Source organism: Copadichromis virginalis, linkage group LG19 (genome assembly GCF_057382275.1).
Source record: "Copadichromis virginalis isolate Kocher_CV1m ecotype Utaka linkage group LG19, C_Virginalis_male_GT1.1, whole genome shotgun sequence".
Classification (NCBI taxonomy): domain Eukaryota; kingdom Metazoa; phylum Chordata; class Actinopteri; order Cichliformes; family Cichlidae; genus Copadichromis; species Copadichromis virginalis.
Window position 1 is genome coordinate 7,741,917 of NC_140636.1, and position 20,966 is coordinate 7,762,882.

At 40.2% G+C, this 20,966-nt stretch overlaps 1 protein-coding gene across 1 annotated transcript; it reads left to right on the forward strand.

The window, feature by feature from the left end:
* The first annotated feature begins 156 nt into the window (after positions 1-156).
* Positions 157-3,421, forward strand: foxg1a (forkhead box G1a). The gene has a single exon (XM_085442216.1). It carries the CDS (start codon positions 397-399, stop codon positions 1,720-1,722), a length of 1,326 nt encoding a protein of 441 aa, XP_085298342.1. The 5' UTR covers positions 157-396; the 3' UTR covers positions 1,723-3,421.
* The last annotated feature ends 17,545 nt before the right edge of the window (positions 3,422-20,966 follow it).

The window sequence follows — 20,966 nt, forward strand, 5'->3', positions numbered from 1 at the left end:
CAAGGCATTGGTGGATGTGTGTGTTTCCCTGTGCGTCATGATTGGCTGAAAGCGCAGAGGACGCCTTAATATTTAATACTAATGTTCCCCTGGTTGGCTGAGGACTGGAAAGGTCCAACCAATGTTTTTTTACTTGCTTTAGTGGCTGTGGCTCCCTAATTAATTGCAGCTATCTGTCTCCTATCGATGTGTGTGTACATGTGTGTTGTGTGTGTGTTTCCTTTTTTCTCCCCAAACCGAACATGAAATAGTTTGTTGGGCTATACTTTCTTTCTTCCTATCTATCCCCCCTTCCTTCCTTCCCGTCCTGGTTCGCAGGCAGAGACAGGACAGATTGAAACCCAGCTGTGATCGTCGCTTTTGGTCGTTGCCATTTTCCCCCCTTATTGCCCGGTGATGTTGGATATGGGAGAGCGCAAAGAGGTGAAAATGATTCCTAAATCGTCGTTTAGTATAAACAGTTTGGTGCCCGAGGCCGTTCAAAGCGACAACAACAATCACCAGAACCAGCATCACCACCAAAACCACCTTCACCACCACCACCAGAACCACCACCACCGGCCCGGCGCCGCGGACGAAGCCGAGCAGAAAGCTCCTCTTCCCGTCGCGCAGCCGGACGTTAAGGCGGACTCTAAAAGTGACTCCTCGAGACAGGAGAGCTGCCCGGACGAGAAGGAGAAGCAGGAAGAGAAAAAGGACGCAAAGGACGGAGACGGCGGCGCTGGAGGGAAGGACGGAGAGAAGAAAAGCGGCAAGTATGAAAAACCTCCTTTTAGTTATAACGCTTTGATAATGATGGCCATCAGACAGAGTCCGGAGAAGCGGCTCACTCTGAACGGCATTTATGAATTCATCATGAAAAACTTCCCGTACTACCGGGAGAACAAACAGGGCTGGCAGAATTCCATCCGACACAATCTCAGCCTCAATAAATGCTTCGTCAAGGTGCCGCGGCACTACGACGACCCGGGCAAGGGGAACTACTGGATGCTGGACCCTAGCAGCGACGACGTTTTCATCGGCGGCACTACCGGGAAACTCCGACGGAGGTCCACCACGTCCCGAGCCAAGCTGGCCTTCAAGCGGGGTGCTCGGCTGACCTCTGGGCTGACCTTCATGGACCGAGCCGGCTCCTTGTACTGGCCCATGTCCCCCTTCCTCTCTCTACACCACCCGCGGGCAGGCGGCGCCCTCGGCTACAACGGGACCTCATCGGGATACCCGGGTCATCCCATGTCCTACAGCACCATGCTCACCCAGAACATGAGCAACAACCACTCGTCATTCCCATCCTCCAACGGGCTCAGCATGGACCGGCTGGTCGGGGGGGATCTCCCCTACGCGACGCACCACCTGACAGCGGCGGCCCTGGCGGCCTCGGCGGTACCCTGCGGCCTCTCCGTGCCTTGCTCCGGGGCCACTTACTCCCTGAACCCCTGCTCGGTGAATCTACTGGCCGGACAGACCAGTTACTTTTTCCCTCATGTCCCACACCCGTCCATGACCACGCAGTCCGGCGGCAGCGGCGGCACCTTGCAGGCCGCCCGGGCTTCGGCCTCCAATTCCCCGCAGGCTCCGTCCTCCTCCTCGCTGCCCTGTGACTCTCTTAGGCCCGCTCTGTCCGGCTCTCTGCCGGCCTTCTCCTCAGGACTTTCCGGGGGGTTGTCTGACTATTTTACGCATCAGAACCAGAGTTCAACCTCCAACCCGCTTATACACTAACACCCCAAACCCTCACCCCCAGCCTCACCCCTCCACTTTATCCCACCTCACCTCTCCATCCATGCATCCATCCCCTCATTCTGCCCTGAAGGAGTGAGAATCTTTAAGTGACTGGAACTGTAAGTTGAACATTTTACACTGAACATTTACATTGTACAAAAAATGACAAAATTATTATAAACTACCTACTATAGAAAAAAGAGAAGAGGCTTAAAACTGCAAAACAAAAAAGAGCAGCACTGAGAAACTAACAGAAAGCAGCCCTGAAGTTTCCAGGTATTTTTTATTATTATTATTATTATTATTATCTTAATTGTTATTATTATTATTATTATTATTGTTATTATTATTATTATTGCTTCTTCTTCTGCTCCATCTTCTCCAGCAGTTTTAATTTTTGTGTACATAATGTCTGTTCCTATAAGTGTCCGGGGTTTGTCTCTGTATAGTACTGTCAGTCAGCGACGTGCAATGTGATCTGAGATAAAAAAACAAAACAAAACAAACAAAAACACAAAAAACAGAGAGCGCGAGGAGAGCTGCAGGCTGTTTTTTTCTGTTATTATTATTCGAGGAGGTATTACTTTTATAGAATATGTATTTAAAATAGTTTCGTCTAATTTTAAGATTTAAAAAGGTAAAATAATAATAATATCTCTGATAGCCTGTTTTGCCCGCATTTTTGCAGTATTATAAGTATCATGCGGGGTTGAAGAAAAGCGGCGGAGAGTGATTTTATTTTACAAAATTGAAACACATTTTTTATATATTTTTTTTATTTTTTTGTTTCTAGCGACTCTGCCTCCCGCAGTTTAAAGTCCCGAGACTGTTTCTCCACTCGTTTAATTTCCCAGTTGAAAACTGCTAATGTACTTTCTATAGACCAAAGAATCGGTTTTTTAGGATTTTTAGAGTCAGTATTCAGCTGCATAACACTACAGGCCTAATGTGGAAAGAATTAAGGACTGAATGAATGGATGGGAGAAGGTGTGGATGACGGAGTGAATGATGCCTCCCTCACTGCAGAAAATATCCATTTAAACGAGATTTATATTGCTTTTTTGCAGTCTTTTTAAATTAGCTGAAACGTAAATGGAGTTTGGTGGCGCCGATTTTTTTCAGCGTCATCAGCGAAGGATTGTTAGTGCTGCTGGAGAGATTTTTTTTGCCTCCTGTTGCCTGTTTTTTTTTAAACCTTTTGAATTTAACTGCTCGTGCTATAGAAAATTCAGATTTCAAGGCTGAATATTGAGCACAAATTTCTCGTTTTGCTGATGGATATTTTCCGCAGTGCAACCTGTGATGTGCTTTCTTTGACTGTAAACGTGATCGCCGATAAAAACGGACGTTCACGCTTCTTTTCCTTTTATTTACTTTTTGTATTATTAGTAAAAAAAAAAAAGCGAGCGAGAGAGAAATGTCTATTTGTAAGTTGAATGTGGGCCTTTGCTTTTCTGTTTTTCTATAAAAGGAGGAACGATGTAAAAACCCGTTTGTTTGACAAGAAAAAAAATGCCTCATTATCTAATACTACTTGGAATGATTGTCCTTTAATTGTCGTCTCTAAAAAAATTTTCATGGTTGTGATACTATTGTGGTCTTATTCTTATTCCCGTGTTTGTCGCTTACAAAAGTTTAAAAAAAGAACAAAAAAAGAAAAAAATAATCATAAAAAATAAAAATAAAAGAATAGGTTACATTCATAACTAATGAAAATCCTTTTGTCTTTTTTTATTCCTGCCGTCCGTGTTTTCACTGATTTCACTGAAAAGCACAAAAATCAATTTAGGATTATTATTGTTCTTTTTTTTTTTTTAACAGCAAAACCACCTTTTTTCTTCTTCTAGATTTTAACTTAAATTTTGGATTTTCTTAATCAGATTCTGAATTATGGTTTTATGGAGAGCAAACATCATTTGATTCATTTGTGGGCTAAGGTCGATATCCCACCTCATCCACACGAGTGTTTCCGTTTATGTTTTCCTGGAGTTTTAGTTGTTCTTGTTTACGCACACATCTGGGATTAAAAAAAAATTCAACCTGTGCGTTACAGCTTTTACACGTGCAGATTTATGCGCGTCTCGGTGAAAAAACTGTCAAATGATGCAACCGGAGGTCGCGTTAAGGCTGCTGAAGCCTGACTGACTGTGTGAGGGTCTTTGGTGTTTCAGGTTGTGACATTTTCTCCTTCTGAGCAGTGAAATCTGAGGCGCTGGAGGCTGTGGCCTCTGGGTTTGTGTGCAGCCCCCTCCACCCCCCCTCCCTAATAATGTCATCTTTGCACTGTTTTATCATCATATGTCTGTTTGGTTTAAACTGCTCACAGCTCAAACCACCGTACACTAGTTGTAAGGAGCTCCAGTTTTTTCAGTCTTTTTTTCCAAAGAAAAGTCAGGATGTGAGAGCAGATTTGAGCGCTGTGTCACTGATGCGTTTTAATGTTTTAAATGCGGCTTTTCTTGCTCACTTTGCTCAGTTCTGTTTGTTTTTTTAAGCCCCAGAGCAGAAACTTTCTGGATATTTTCCCCTTTGCATTTTCAGATTTGACATCTTTCCTAAACAAGAGTCAGCTTTTGCAGGCTAATTGTGGTCACTGGTGTTCTTTCTTTGGCGCTGTGCAGTGTTTTCGTCTGTCTGTGGCTTTTTATGTGTTAACAGGTGATGACTTTGATGGTGAGATGACTCTTCTTCTCTGTTTTTTAATCATTCTGCCTCATCTGATTTTTTTTCTTTTTAAGAATCAGAAAAAGATGATTTTTTCCCCCTTAAATTTAGAGATTTGTGCATTTTTTTCTTGGTCAGGGGCCAAATGGTGATGGCGCGTTTTTTCCACTACAATTTCTGATATTTCCACCGTCAGGAGACTTTCTTTCTTCTTCCCCTTGGCGCTACTGTGGTTTAGATTTTGAGTATTTCAGATGCTGGTGGCCGGGTTTGCGCCTTCTTGAAGCTATTTTACAGCTGAAACTTAAACAAGGTTGAAAATTTACTTCTTAAGTTTGGAACTATTTAATGTTGTGTGAAGTTAATTATTTATTTTTGTGGTGTCATATTTGTACTATGCAACGATCGGTCTGAGATCCACATGTATGCTTCATGTATAGGTCGCAGATGCTTGGTTTGGTTTTTAAATCTCTCCAAATAAACACACACACACACACACACACACACACACACACACACACACACACACACACACACACACACACACACACACACACACACACACACACACACACCTTACATTTCAGATTGTGTTAATTCGGTTCTTCAGTAAACAGGTTCACATATCGGTTTTCAGTATTTTTGCGCTTCTGTGGAGAAGAAACATGAATTAAATCCAGCAGGGATGCACGTGCTGGTCGTGAAGTCTCACATTTGGAGATTTTCTCTCTTTGTTACCTGATGCTCTGCGTTTAATTCTGTGTGGCTGCAGCTTATGTGCCACTTTCTGTTTTGTTCTTTCGCTTTTTGGGGGTGTTTGTGTGTTTCATTCAGGAAGTCTGATTCAAAGCTGAGCGTGTGCGTTTGTGTTGTGCTTTCTGCTGCTGCCGGGATCAGCTTCAGTGTCTTCTTTGAGGTGCTCTGATCGCTTTTTGTGCAGTTGTCGTGATTCCGAACTCAACCTGAAATCAGAATTCTACTTTCAGCCCTGAAAAAGAAAAGTGAGATCTGGATGTAGAGATGTGTTTGCGTCCTCCTCCTCAGCGCTTATGAGCAACGCCTAAAGACTCACAGTGTGTTCAGATGTCGCTGTGATCGCGTGGATGTTTGTTGTTGCAGCTGGTGTGATTTTGATCCGCGGCCTGCAGCTTTTCTTCCTCTCTCTCTCGCTCTCTCTCTATGCTGGTGCACAATCGCCACCTCACATTTTTTTCTGCAGGTTTGTGGCGTAAAGCCGTAAACTGAGCCTCTCTGTCTGAGGCGCTGCAGGCCTTCCAGCTTATTCTTCGTGTTTTAACATTTCAGCACAGGCTGCACACCCATATACATTTTTTCTTTCTCCACTTTCAGGAGTTTAAATTCTCTAGAGTCCACTTTAGTTGGTGCCTCATGCTTTCTGAAGCCCGTTTTCTTGCAGTGTTGTTGCTAAATTCGAATAATGTTTGCTCAATTGAAGGAAAAAAAACAAAACAAAAAACAAAACAAAAAAAGCTGTTTCGATGTGAGGATCGTCCTTCCTCACCTGACAACACGTTCTAACCTGAATGAGTCTCTGTTCGGTTTTGGATAAACGCTATCACGTGATTTGTCCTATAGTGGAGTATAGTAGGTCTATAGGTCCCCTCCATCCATCTTAAAGCTCCAATTTTCTGTCTCAGAAACAACAGGTCTTGGTGTTGTTGCAGAATGTTGTTTCCCGTCTTCCCTGTCGTTTGGTGGAAAGATAATTCATAATCCATGCAGATGTGAGAGTATTCTGCTCATACAATAAGCCTGCAAAGCAAACACTGAGTTTCTAATAGAGTCAGTGTGAGAAAAATGTGATATTTATCTTATTTAGTTAAAACAAACTCATAAAGAAACCTCACAACAACAACAACAACAACAACAACAACAGGTAGTGCAATTATTTCAAATAATGACAATGACAGAATAAGGATTATTGCCCTCATGCCTGTCTGCTGCCCACAGGTCAAAGGTTAAACCTCCATCCTTTTTTGTACTTTTCTTAATATGTGTTAAAATAGCAACCATCTTAAAATCTCTTCATTTCTTTCAGTGGAAATTATTCCAAAAAACAAAAACAAAAATCCCAAAAGAAACAAAACAGAGTTCATTATTATTATTGAATGTTTTTGCTTTTTAAACAAAATTCGTGTCCTATTAAGAGATTTTGGATCATGAAATATTTCACTGCTGCACCTGCAGTAACTAAAGCAGGAGGTCAAAGGTCAAACCTTCAGACTGCCTGCAGCTTCCACAGGACGCAAGTGCGACCCATGTGTAGCAGACGTGTAGTGCTTGTGTTGAACCTGCAATCAAAGTAGCAGAAAGTGGAACAAAAGAATGAAGATGCAATGACGCTAATAGTTGTGTCTTTCTGCTTTTATTTGATAATCATTTATTTTTTCTGTGCATCACCGCAGTGGCTGCTAGCTTCAGTCTGAGTGCAGATGGCTCAGGATCTCCTCCGCCTTTTTATCGCGCACAGATCTGTCGTTTGGAGTCGCTGAAAACCTTCGGCTGTTTGTGCTGTTTGCTGCTGCGGCTTTAGTGCTCAGTGGATCAAGTGTGATCTTTCATTCTACAGCTTCAGGGTTTATTTTGCGGATCGATAGCCGGTGTTTTGCTACTCTGTCAGAGGCCTTATGCATGCTTGTTTCGGCTGCCTGGTGAACACATTTCATCCAGAAGGGCTCCTGGGTTTTCTATTTATTTATCAACTTATTTTTTTATGTCTTGATAATGATTATGATTTAAGTTATAGGAGACATTCATTTACTTATTTCTTCAGATCAGAAAAGACTCACTTTAAAGTGTTCAGCATGGCATTTTAAAGGCACAATAATGACTTTTGAGGGATTTTTTGCCTTGAGAAGAAGAGGAAAAGAAAAGAGAATGAATTGAAATTTTTAAAAAAAAATGTGATTATTGGACAATCAGTCAGTCTGGCCTCTAAACCGCAAATCAGTCCTTTAATGGAGAAAGTTTGTTACACAGTAGCTCTTCTTCTAATCAGAAAAATCTCAATTATGTGAAGTTCTGAGCACATTTAGTCAACAGGTATAGAGCTTACATGTTTTTATGAGAAGAATAAAGCTTCTGAAAGAAAATTGCAGTAAAAAATAATTCCTGTCACACACACTACTCTGAATTTGGTTTAATTTGTGACAACGATTTACATTACATCTGGGCATCAAATCAGAGTTTTCCATCACCAACAAGAGGATAACATATGAAGAAAGCCCTAAATGTTTGAATTTGACTAAACAGATTGGACCATTTCACGAGAATCTCATTGTCAGTGATAAAACGCAACAAAATCAAACACTTTGAAATGTAGGTTTTTAAAACTCTAATTCCTTTGGCACTGAAATGAAACGCAGTTAAGGCGCTGAACAGTGTCGGCCTGTTGCCATCAAAACATCTGATTAAAAAACAGAAAGAGTCATTTCAGTGTGGACTCTGAGGGGCAGTAAAGTCCATGAGGACAACGAAATATTTTATTATTTTATATTAGAGATTTAAAGGATAAATGAACATTCCCAGTAGGTGTCTTCAAAATAGCAAAAATAACAACATTAATTTGTAAGGATTAAACATGTGATCTCATAATCCAGGATTTAATTGTAAGATTTAGCTTTATCATGAACGAAAATGGGAAATATTTTGAGAAACTAGATCTGGTGGTTAGGAGATTTTTACAGTCTGAAAAGTAGGAATAAAATTCAGAGTATCTTGGTAGTTTGGCATTAAATAGAAAAACACAAAGCTTGCCAACCCCCCCCCCCCCCCAACCCCCCCCCCCCCCGAAAAAACCCCCATCAGGCTTTAAAATCCCAGATTTCTTGCATAATCTGATATTAGATTAGAGATAGAACTTTATTAATCCCTCGGGTGGGTTCCTCTGGGAAATTCGATTTCCAAAAAGCACAGCACCGACAGAAGTTACAGAGTTACAGAATATTATATATATATATATATAATACACACACACACACACACACACATATATATATATAAATACAGAGACAATATAAATAAAATATACGAAGGGGATAAATAGAATAAATAGGAATAAAAATAAAAATACAAGTGAATTGCACATTTCAAGTATTGAGTCTATTGCACTGTTGACTATTTACAAAAGTATTGCACAAAAGGTATTGCACAGTGAGGTGAAGAGGCACTACAGCTTAGTTGTTCCCCCCTCCTTTGTCCTCCTGTCTCCCCTCCCTCTCCCCTCCAGGGAGGAGTTAAACAGTCTGATGGCGTGTGGGACAAAGGAGTTTTTAAGTCTGTTAGTTCTTGTCTTGGGGAGAAGCAACCTGTCACTGAACAGACTCTTCTGGTTGTTAATGGCCGTGTGCAGAGGATGTCTGGCATTGTCCATAATGTCCATCAGTTTCTTTAATGTCCTTTTCTCTGCCACTGTCACCAGAGTGTCCAGCTTCATGCCGACCACAGAGCTAGCCCTCCTGATCAGTTTCTCCAGCCTGGATGAGTCCTTCTTTGCTGTGCTGCTCCCCCAGCACACCACAGCATAGAAAAGTACTCCAGCAACCACCGACTGGTAAAACATCCTCAGGAGCTTCCTGCAGATGTTAAAAGACCTCAGCCTCCTGAGGAAGTACAGTCGGCTTTGGGCTTTTTTATACAGGTGCTCTGTGTTGCATGACCAGTCCAGTTTATTGTCCACCCACAGCCCGAGGTACTTGTACTTGTTGACCACCTCCACCTCCTCCCCCTCTATCTGAACCGGCAGTGGACCTTCTCTGGACCTCCCGAAGTCCACAACCAGTTCCTTAGTCTTTGAGGTGTTGAGTTGCAGGTGGTTTGTGTGACTCCATGCGACAAAGTTCCTCACCAGACTTCTGTACTCCTCTTCCTGATCATCCCAGATACACCCCATGATGGCTGTGTCGTCTGCAAACTTCTGAATGTGGCATAATTCAGAGTTGTAGCAGAAGTCAGAGGTGTACAGGGTGAAGAGAAGAGGGGACAGCACAGTTCCCTGTGGTGCTCCTGTGCTGCTGACCACTGTGTCAGACGTGATGTCCTTCAGCCTGACGTACTGTGGTCTGTCGGTGAGGTAGTCGGAGATCCAAGCCACCAGGCAGGGGTCCACCTCCATCCTGTTCAGTTTTTCTTGAAGCATACAGGGCCGGATGGTATTAAAGGCACTGGAAAAGTCAAGAAACAGGATCCTGACCGTGCCTTTTCCCCCATCCTTTTCCCTTAGCTGTATTGATGTTATTCCTGCATCATCATAATAATGCTGATCACCATTGCAGCTGGTCAGTGAATCAATAGCCAAGAAGCTAGCTAATGCTTAAAAAGATCATTAGTAAACCAACATGAATGATCTAAATTTGGCTGCCAGCAAACCTAACTCGACACATTAATTTCCACACAAATAAGCTATGACATCACAACAGTATGATTGGTTAGTTGCAATGTCGATCCTGGACCAACATTTCATTACTATTTTATGGTGGTGCAGAACAACACAATGCAGAACAATGTTGTAAATCCACACTCACAGACATGGTCTGGAACCAAATTAGCAAATAGAAAACAGAATCACTGAAACACTATAATTCTGATCTCCAAGGATATTTATTTTTTAGAAAAAATAAAAAAGCACCCACATGATTGTTTTATTTGAGATTTTTATTTTCCCACTGTTCTCTCTAAAGGCTGATTTATAGAAATCTTAAGAGCTTAGATTGTAAAAAGTGAGTTTGCTACTTTGTGAAAGAAATAACTTGAGTTATCACAGATCAGGACTTTTAAAACCCACACCACAGGTCTGCTCAAACAACTAAATACTAAGGAGTTCTCTGTAAAATGTGGGTCATTAAATCTCAAATCAAGGTTTCAAATGTTCTGCTCCATGTTAATTATATAGAAACATAGCAGATATCTTACATTAGGAAATAGTTAAGGTCCAAACATCAGTATCTGAAACTCAAATCACTTCAAAACTGGATTCAGTTTTTTTTTACCCCCTCAAAAGCTTGTATATTAGGCACCAAGTTTGATATACTAATAAAGTAACTGGGTGTTCTTGGTGACTACAGAATAAAAGTTTTTTGTGCTCTAAAATCCATTTCAGGAGCTCTTTTGTACCAAGTTATGACATTTCTGAAAAATACAATAAAATAAATAAATAAATCCAATGGGAGGGGGGTGATTTAGAGACTGAGTGTATATGTGACCAACACCCTGGATGTTTGGAAGCAGATTAGAACACACACCAAGTGCACCGTACTACCTTAAAGAAACCAGTGTGAACCTCTTTAACTCAAATCAAGGTTTGAGTTTTTTAGTCCCATAACACTCGAAAGCTTGATTCACAGCTTCTTCAAAGCCAGAAATCTTTGAACATTTAACTGCACGTTATCGGTGAGTGTTATTCAAAAATATGTTTGGGATGCAGTAGCAGGCTTTTTAGTGTAAAATAACACTCCAAATCTTATTTCGTGAGCATCTTCCTGGCACCGGAGTTTATGATTGAAAAACAAAATTGTCCAAATAAATATGTCAGCGGAGATTTTTAATGGCCCATAATCCTCCAAATCATTAAAACAATCTTGTAAACTTGCTGGAAAATGTTAAAAAGAACAGCAGGTTATTGGTAAATACATGCCTCAGAATATCAGCATGGGCCTTCAAAACATCACAAATAGGAAAACCGAAAAGACACATGAAAGACACTGGCCTTGAAAAAACCCCATGTCTGATCAAACGATCTAAAAAAATAATAATTTTTAAAAAAGTGAACGTTTGTGGAGCAGCAGCAGCAGACGGTCGGTGTCTCGGTGTGTCGTGGTCTGATCCAAGCGCTGCTGTTCTCTGCAGGCTGTTTGGTGTTTGAGCCTCGGCTGCTCTCAGATCAGCCCACCATAACAACAAAGGCGGACTTTCAGCGGCAATTTGTTCGTTTCCTAAAAGAGGGCTGCGAGTTAAACGAGTCCCACTGTAACGCAAGAACTAACCCGTCCCCCCTCACCCCTCCTCACCCCCCAACAATGGAGCTGCCAGGGAACCCAATATCTGTCAGGCTGATGCTATCTGTCCCATGTTAAATGGGGTGACCAGCAGTCAAAAGACAAAAGAAGCAACAGAAGGACACAGGGGAGGAGGGGGAGGAAGTGAAGATAAACTTTCCCTCTTTCTTCCATTCCATTCCGTTCTCTTCCTTCTTTTCCTTTCTATCTTCTCCTATTTTCCTTCTTTCCTTCCTTGATTTTATTCCTTATTTCCTTCTCACACCATTCGGCCTTCCTTTCTAGGTTACCCTCTTTCCCTTTTATCTCTCCTTCCACCCCCCTCTTGATTTTCTTCATTCCTCCCCTTGTTCTTTCCCCCGTCTTTCCTACCTATCCTCTTTCCTCTTTTTATCTCTTCCCTTACTTCCACCCTTTCACTCGACTTCCTTCCTTCCCTTTCCTCCCTATTTTGCCATTTTCCTTCTTGTATTTTTTGTCTTCCTCTCCAGTCTTTCCTCCCTGCTTTAGATTAGGCTTAATCTTATTTTTTTATCGGTGTCTCTAAAAGAACTTAAAAGAAATACACAAACGAAACTAAACCCAAAACACTGACGTAACATTTGGCATCACAGACGAAAACAGTAAAGACACAGCGGGACACGTTTGACTGCAGTTTGTAAAGATACCACAGATAACTGGCAAATATTGGCGACAAACAGAAAATTCAAATAATAAGGTAAAACGGATACAATAAAATGAAATAAAACGGATTGTATGTCAGTAGACCATATGACAGCAGTTTTTACTCGTGTTCAGTAGACCGCTTGTGTGGAAATGCAGAGATGTTTTATCTATCTGTTTATTTATTTTGTATCCGCCCAAAAAGTTCCCATTAGTTCAAACCAGTTTCTGCGACTGCTATAAATTCACCGACACTCACCACCTGTTATAGATAAGCAAACAATGTTAGGTTTATTCTTCTCTAGTTATCCTGAAATAGATCCTAAAGACGAGGAGCTTAATTTTAGAAATAGCCTGACTTTACTGGTGTGTGTGATCCTCCTCTCCATGGATCTGAATGGTTCAGACTGCAGGGATTGGCTCTTGGAGGGCGCACAGGATTAAATTCTCAGGGCGAAAAGGTCAGCTGACTGTGCCCCAGGGTCGGCACCAGAGCATATGAAGTGCATGGCCAGCCACCTTTGACAGAAGGCATTTGGCTTACGTCACTTTGCCATTTACAATAAAATAAAATAAAATAAAATAAACGTGCTTTCGCTCACACACTCTGTGCCCAGAGGTTACAAACCAAAATGCAGCAATACCCGTTAATATACATTTTACAGAATACTACGGGAGTCATCGGGCCACCTTCACAGGGAAACCACAAATCATGAACAGGTATACATAATAACTCTTTACGCGTAGTAGGCTCACTGATAAAAGTGGTTACAGTCAGAGAAGTGCAGAATCACGTGTCTTAGATTGCGCAGGCAGGAAACGAACAGGAGAGACCTTTTCTCTGGGCGCATGCGGAAGGAGATCAATGAACTCAGCACACACCGGGACAGTTTCCTGTGAGTGCAGTCAACACATTTCCATTTGTTTTCCCATTTTCGATAGGATCATGCTTCAGAACTGCACTGGCTGATGAATGACCCCTTTTTTAGCTTCATAGTGACATGAGGGCTGCTTCCCAAAATCTGAGCGATTACTGCAGAAGCTCGACTGTGAACTGGAATCGGAGATCTGTGCGTTTTTGGGGGAATTTATTATTATTATTATTATTATTATTATTATTATTATTATTATTATTATTATTATTATTATTATTGTTGTTGTTGTTGTTGTTGTTGTTTAATGAACAAACTACATGAATTAATGTATGTTGTAGTTGAAATATACCAGTAGGATGGCCTGGACCCCCGAGGCCCGCCCATGACGCCCACGCTGCTGTGCCCATTCACCATCTCTGTATGTCAGGGGAGAAGCTCCTTCCTGGAGCAGCTTTGTCCTTACCATTAGCGTCAAGTGTCATGTCTCCTTTTGACTCCCCAACAAACCAAGAGCCGGATATGGTGCCTTTACCCCGATATAGAGCTGAGATAAATAGTGGACCCAACTGGAGAAGTGTTAGAACTGACTTTGTTTAGGCAAATCCACGAAGGAAATCAATGGCCAACACTTTTGACAATCTAATAATAAAGAAAAACAAGAAGCCTTTCTCATATCCTCTGTGGAATACGTGAAGACACCGAGGCATTTTGAAGTTGCATTAACTTAATAAAACAGATCGTAGTGCGTCCTGCACCCCCCCCCCCCCTTTTTATTTTACAGTGTATAAAACACGCGGTCACACAGCAGCTGTGGTATGATATTCGTTGTGGTAGTTTGAATATAAAGAACTACATTTTAAACAGCTAAGAGGTACCACGCAGATGTTAATCAAGACGCTTAATGGAGATGATAAATTATATTTCTGTACTTTATAATTGTAGACAGAAACCAGTCACGAAAAAGGTCAATTCAAAGTAAATATAGAAAACAGAGGAATTCTCAATTTCTTTGGGGCCTATAGTTTAGCGAATATTCCAAACATGGCATCAGCAACACACTGTGTATTAAAACCTGATATAAATGAAACAACAAAGTTTTTGTTGTTGTTGCTTGTTTTATTGACATTATGACTTTTATTAAAACACACCCAATATTCCAGGCTGATTTCTGCTGTTTCCACATTTTTTGGAAAAATATAAAAACCACAGCGCACATAATCATTAGAATTTTACTATTTTCAGTAACAGCTATTTAGTTTTTAAAACCAGTAACATTTGACAACATTTTACAGAACATATGCGTTTTTAATAATAGTTTGCTAATTGGCATTTTTTAATCAAATGTATGGCATATGAGCAGAAACAGAAACAATAATGAATACAAAAAGTGTTCCAAAACACTTAGGCAAATAAATAACAGGTTAATGAGTGTGTGTGCTTCAGAAGGTGACGCGATGGTCTCTCTCTCTCTCTCTCTCTCTCTCTCTCTCTCTCTCTCTCTCTCTCTCTCTCCCCGTGTGTGTGTGTTTAAAATGAAGCCTCTTCTTCTTTTTCTTAATTTGTGAAGCTGTTTACACGCTTTGCTTTCTTGTTTTCGTCTTTCTCTCATTTTCTACCCAAATATATATTCTGCTTTGGTGACTCGACCACCACGTGACCATATGTTCATCGGTTGCACCTGAACGCAGAGAGGAGGCGTGTGACGTGAGCGTCAGATAAATTCACAGCATTTTTTTTCAAATCCTCAGAGCGATTTTATACGCACCACCGAAACTCCGTGAATCAGTCCACTGTGTGTGTTTGCAGTCATGTTTACCGAGGAGGTGATGAAGCGATTACACAAATAAAAAATAAAATATTTTCTTTGCATGGAGCCAACTAGCTCATAATAAAACTTGCCATAGCGCTTTCTGTATTGTTCTCTCGTTCGCTGATGTATTTTTTAAAACATATTTTAAGATTCTCTGTCTCACACTTACTCAACAGCCTTCTGTCTTCCAATAAAGGTTCCCGTAATCTTCATAACTCATAGCTAGAGGACGAGCTCATTTGTCATTTTCTTGTATAGTCTTTTCATAATTTATGAGTTATTAATCAGATGTACGACACTTACGACTTAGGGGGAGGAAACATTTTCGGTCAATGTTTACATTAACAAATAAAGACAAAAAACCAACAAAAAAACCCCCATATGTATTAAACATAAAAGTCACGTGAATGCCGGGCGTAAAATATCTGATCCTGAAAAGTTCCCTGAGGAGGACCACCAGACGATGAGTACTTCCATTTACTTACGCCTCTGTCAGTGCGCCCCAGGGCAGCTGTGGCTACAATGTAGCTTGCTGTCACCAGTGTGTGAATGACTGAATGTAGTGTAAAGCGCGTTGGGGTCCTTAGGGACTAAGTAAAGCGCTATGCAAATACATACGAGTTAATTTTCTGCAGTTATTCAATTCTTTTTATTTTCACTAAAACTTTTAAGAAGAGGTGTTTTGTGTTGTAAAGTAACCGTCGTACAATATGAGACAAAAGCAAGCAAAGAAAAACAAATAAAAGGAAAAGAAAAAACCAAAACCAACAAACAAACAAAATAAATAAATAAATCAGGGGCTATATGAGCAGCACTTGGCGACAGCGGGAGGGAAGAGCTCCCTTTTAATGCAGCAGAACCCACGCGGGAGGGGACAGGAATCTGCTCTGGGAGTGATTGGAAAGAGAAGAGAAAAAAAGCGAGCGCAGAGAGGCAAGAACAAACACAAACTATGGGACAGAGATGACAAATATTTATGGCATGTAGCAGTAAAACGCACTGGGGAGTGAAAAGAGGGAAGACAAGAAATGCTCTGTCCATCACAGGAAGTCTCCCAGCAGCCTAAACCTATGGCAGTACGGCAGTAAGTAAGCAAGGCTTTAGCTGTGCAGTGGACGGAGAAGCTACGCAACCAAACATTACAACCGTACAATCAACTTGACGTGGTTACTTTAAAGGCTGGAACCAGGTCTGAGACCACTGACGATCAGGTGCATCAAGGTGGTGATAAAACGCAGATAAAACTGCTATAAGACTGAAGCAGTCTGCTCTCAGTTTTCAATTAAACTGGGTCAAGCCAGCACTCACATGGAGTTGGTTTGTAATATCGCAATCAATTGTGCAATCTTGTTCTCAAATATATTGCACTGTGTTGTAAATCTGTTGCATGTAGTTTCATACATTTATGGTAATTTTTCGTCCAGACAAATGAGAGGCGACGAAGAAGAATCAATATCTTTATAATAGAGCTCTTCTCTTAAATCAGGGGTCTCAAACTTAAATGAGCTGTGGGCCACTGCTGACACTATCATCTCATTGGAGGGCCACTTTAGTGTTCAAGTAGTACACCCCCCCCCACCCCCAAAGAAACAAACAAACAAGAAAACACCCATAAATATGTCTGAAAATGTCCTGTTTTTTTTTTAAAAATTCCAAATATTTTATAACAAGACAAAACAGAACTCTTAACTGAAGCCTTTCATTGAACTACCAAATAAACAAATTGATCCTCTCTTTCTGGCCAGACACGTGGCAGCACTTCTGCAATCATTTTGTTTGCATTTAACAAAATAAAAATGCAGACCTAAGTGTACACATTAGGCTTTGACTTTCTCACTGAACTAACACAGCCAATCCCTCCACATGTTTGTGCTCTCTGCTCACATTGCCTTGATACTAAATCATTTTTTGCTTTTAAAATAACTTATTTTAACATTGCACTCAACAACATAGAAATCCTCCCTAACAAAAAAGTAACTTCAAAGGCCAAATTGCGCTATATCTCTTCATGTCAATATATGGCTGCAAAGTAGGGGTGACATGGGCTGCAAGTTTGAGACCTCTGTCTTAGATGTATTGATGTAGACTGCAGACTGAATTAGAACAGAGATTTAGTACAGGGTTTATAGCGTTTTGCTTTATTACAAAGATTCCTCCATATAAACCCCAAAATTGTATATACCAGCTAATATGTATGATGTGTAAGTGAACAGAAACCATTATTTACTGCCTTCCCTGTTTTAATGACGATGCTGTCTTGTGCTGCGTGCATAAATACACCAATCTCTGTGTTTTTTAGTGCTGTGTGAACCTGAATTGAAGTTATTTAACAGAGTTGCTGTCACACAGCCTGCAGTTAGAATTTGCTATGAGGGCGTCTCTGAAGAAATGTTATGGGCAGTTTGTTGGCTTTGCAACTGATGGTGCAGCGCAGTGCTGTGCTGATAAAGAGAAGCAGCCCCACTCCTGAGTGAAAAAATCAACACTAACCTGACCATTATTCACTGTGCCAATTTTAGTTAGAACTTGCTGTCCATGGTGCTATAAAACAAGAATGTTGGCATTCTTTTCATATTAAATATTAAACTTAACTTGAACAGCTGGTCAAATAGTTGGAAGTTGACAAGGGATTTAATTCTGGCAGATGTTTGTGCTGCTGCATTTGATTGCAAGTATCTGAAGAGAAAAGACTGAGACTGGGAATATTGCGAATATTAATTTAATTAATGCTAATCCTAATATATTGGAACACTCTGACATTAAGCTGAAACACTAACAGTCTCACTGATAGCTACACTTTGACTGACATTTGTAACAGTACCTTTTTAGAGAAGTAAAAGAAACAAAGAAACATGAAGGTTACTCTGTGTGTGCGCTGCTGAGAATAGGCAGGAAGAGATGTTGAAATTGTTGTAGTGATCTCAGAGTAGAAAAGTGGCTTAAAGCACAACACACTGGAATACTGTTAAAAGGAAAACGCTTCCTTACTTCCAAGCTTTGTTAAGTTGAGTTCAGCTCTGTTTCAATAAATCCAAGGATTTTCCCTGAGCAGGAATGAGTGCAGCTCAGCTCTAAACACTATGAGCGAGACCTGAGTAAAGAGGGATACGACTGAGTGAAAGTTTTGGCACTTCACTTATAGGTTTGAGCCATATAACCCTGCCAATTATGCACTCATTTGGACAACATCTCCCCCTCTTCTTCTGAATAAATGAAGACTCCTAGAGACTGCTATGAAACACACATTAGGCACAAAACAACAACAGGCTTTTTGATGTTAAATTGCCTGCCCAAAACCTTAAAAACTCAAGTTTGTATGTTTCATTATATGATGAAGGATAGGAGTTGGCTCAGGGTCATGAGCTGCAACTACAGTAGGTCATAGAATGGTACTGTCATAGTAAGTAAGTAAGTAAGTAAGTAAGTAAGTAAGTAAGTAAGTAAGTAAGTAAGTAAGTAAGTAAGTAAGTCAGTTTGTGAAATTTCATTGGTCATATATTCCACATACACGCTACAATACTGTAGGAGGTATTATTGCAAAGTGGAAGTGTTTAGGAATCACAGCAAATGAGTCAAGTGGTAAGGTAGTGAAGTGGTAGGATGCTTAATGCTTAAACTCCAGTCAGCTAAGGCTGGATTTCCAAGCCTCATCTGGTGTTAACAGCAGCACAAGAACTATGAGCTTCATGGCATGGGTTCAAAGCAGGTCCTGTAGGTGTACGTTTGTCTATATGGTATATGATACTATGAGACACGATGAGGCCAGGATCAAGCTGGAGTTTGTATGTGAGATCTAAATTCAATTCTGGGTTTAAAAGGGAAACAATGACAAAAAACCTAAGGATGATTAAGGATGATTATTGGATGATTATAGAGAGTGTTGTTTAGCACACTGGTCCAAAACCTTCCATAAGTGATCAACTGGGCAGTGTACTCATGCCTCTTGGATGTGGCATCTGTATATGATCAACGCATGATAAAGGCGGTCACTCAGATCAGAATTTGGTTGAGCTGCAGTCACCCTTTCCTCTAAGGGGACAAGTGGACACAAAACATTGCAGAAAATGTATCTCACAGCACAACAGAGCCCCCACATCCCATAACTGTAGGAATCAAATGTTCAGCGTTTCCTTCTTTCCTCCAGCTGTTTTGATCTAATTTACAGATATTTGGGACAGCAGGCTAAATTCAGAAGTGTTTTCAGGCTCTGTACATACCTGCACATTTTTACTGTAAACTGAAGCTGTTTAAATAAATAAATAAATAAATAAATGAAGTATACTTTATTGATCCCCATGGGGAAATTCCTCTCTGCATTTAACCCACTCACTCAGTGAAGCAGCAGTTTCATAGGATTGACAGCACTGCAGTAAAAAAGTTTAAACTACTACATCCCAGTTTGACTCTAAAAAAAGGTATAGGTTCACATGTGACATATGAACATACAAGCAATCTGGGTTCATCATGTCCAGATAAAACCAAAACTTAGCTAATGTCTTTCATTCATGGCTAATTCTTTTTATAATAATTACATAGAAATGGTCTGAGCTGTTGTCTGGATTTATGCTTTCTGTTTGTTTATTTGTTGGCTCGTTTCTTTCATTCCTTCTTTCCAAGCTGATTTTTTGATTTTTTGCCTTTGTTAAAAAGACAAAAGGGCCACAGTTTGGATCACTGGGACGAGCGGGCGACCATGGTGGGGAGCGGCCGGTTCCCGTCTTTCTCCTCCCAACTTTCCTGTCTGTCTTCACTGCACTGTCTAATAAAGGCAGTAAAAAGCCAAAAATAAAATATATAAAAAATTCTTGGCCACAGTTCAGTTTAAATAAAAAAATCTACCCATTTAATTCAATGTAATTTTGTTGCATAAACACAAATGTACCAGAATCTGGACAAATTAAATGTACTTGACTGCTGTACATTCACTTTGTATCAATCACATTTTCCTTAATGAGGATTTATTTGACTAAATAAACCCTTAATTTTATATATTTCAGTTTTATTTTACTCAAAATTATTGTTTCAGTGTAAAGAATCTTTTTTTGTGTGTGAGTGTAAATTGTCTTTACACCTGTTCTAGCTCCAAAAGGAGCTGCAGTGAAATGCTTAATGTTAAATATCCTTTTCATAGATTCAAATGAAATACTTAAAGCATGTTGTATTTTATTTAAAGATGTACGTAGACTTAGAAGCAGCACAGTGTAACTTTAGTTAAAAAGTTACTGGCACTTTAAGGAAACAGCAATGTTGCTTAGATACAAAATACTGTTCTATGAAATATTTATGTACCACAAGTAGTTTATTAATATTGCTGTGATTGTAAAAACTTTAAACCTGCAAATGTATACATTTTGATATGCAGTGTTTTGTTCCAGATGTTCTGCAGCTTTTTCTTGGAACGGACCGTGTGACTGATCGATCTCCCCAGAGAGCATTTATCTGTCAAACTGTGAGGGTACCCTCGAGTTCAGATGCAGTCTATGCTTCTGTATGTTTAGCAGGTTATGCTCAAATTCTTCTTCTTGTTTTGAATTTGAACAAACAGGAAACACTGCAAGGAAAATTTTCTGTGATAGACGGGCCCAATTGAGCCAAAACTGTCTTCTAGAGATTACACTTTGCACTTTGTTTACACCAGTGACTATAGAGACACCAAGGCGTCATGCACTAGAAAAAAAAAAAGAAAAAAGTAATTGCATAAACATATCAAGCTTTAGTCATTGTACCTGAAAAATGAAGCCAAGGCAAATGTGCCAAAAAACTGCAGAGGCCCTTTGAGACTGGCTTCAAAAAGGAGTCCGTTCCCATAGACTCCTGTGATCAAATGTCCAATTCTACAACACTAAAAGCATGTTTAGAGCCTGGTACAAAACAGCTGTAGCCTCTATGGATAGTTTCCTGCTTTGTAACAACAAACTGAAGAAAAACCACCACTGAATGAAGGGAAATGAAAAAATAATAATCTTAAACTTAATAATCAAGGTAACAGATGCATAAACACAGAGAAAGGATCAATAAACAGACATAAGTGATGAATAAAAGACCTATAAACTGTGCACATGAAAGAATAAAAAACCAAAACATAATCGACGACACATTAATGATTGTTTGTTTTTCCCGATTCCTGTTTCCTTTTGCTATTGCTAGTTTTTCTTTTGCAAGGAGGTTACATGGCACCTTTTCTGTCTCTGTAACCATGGTCACAGTTAGCTCTTTCAT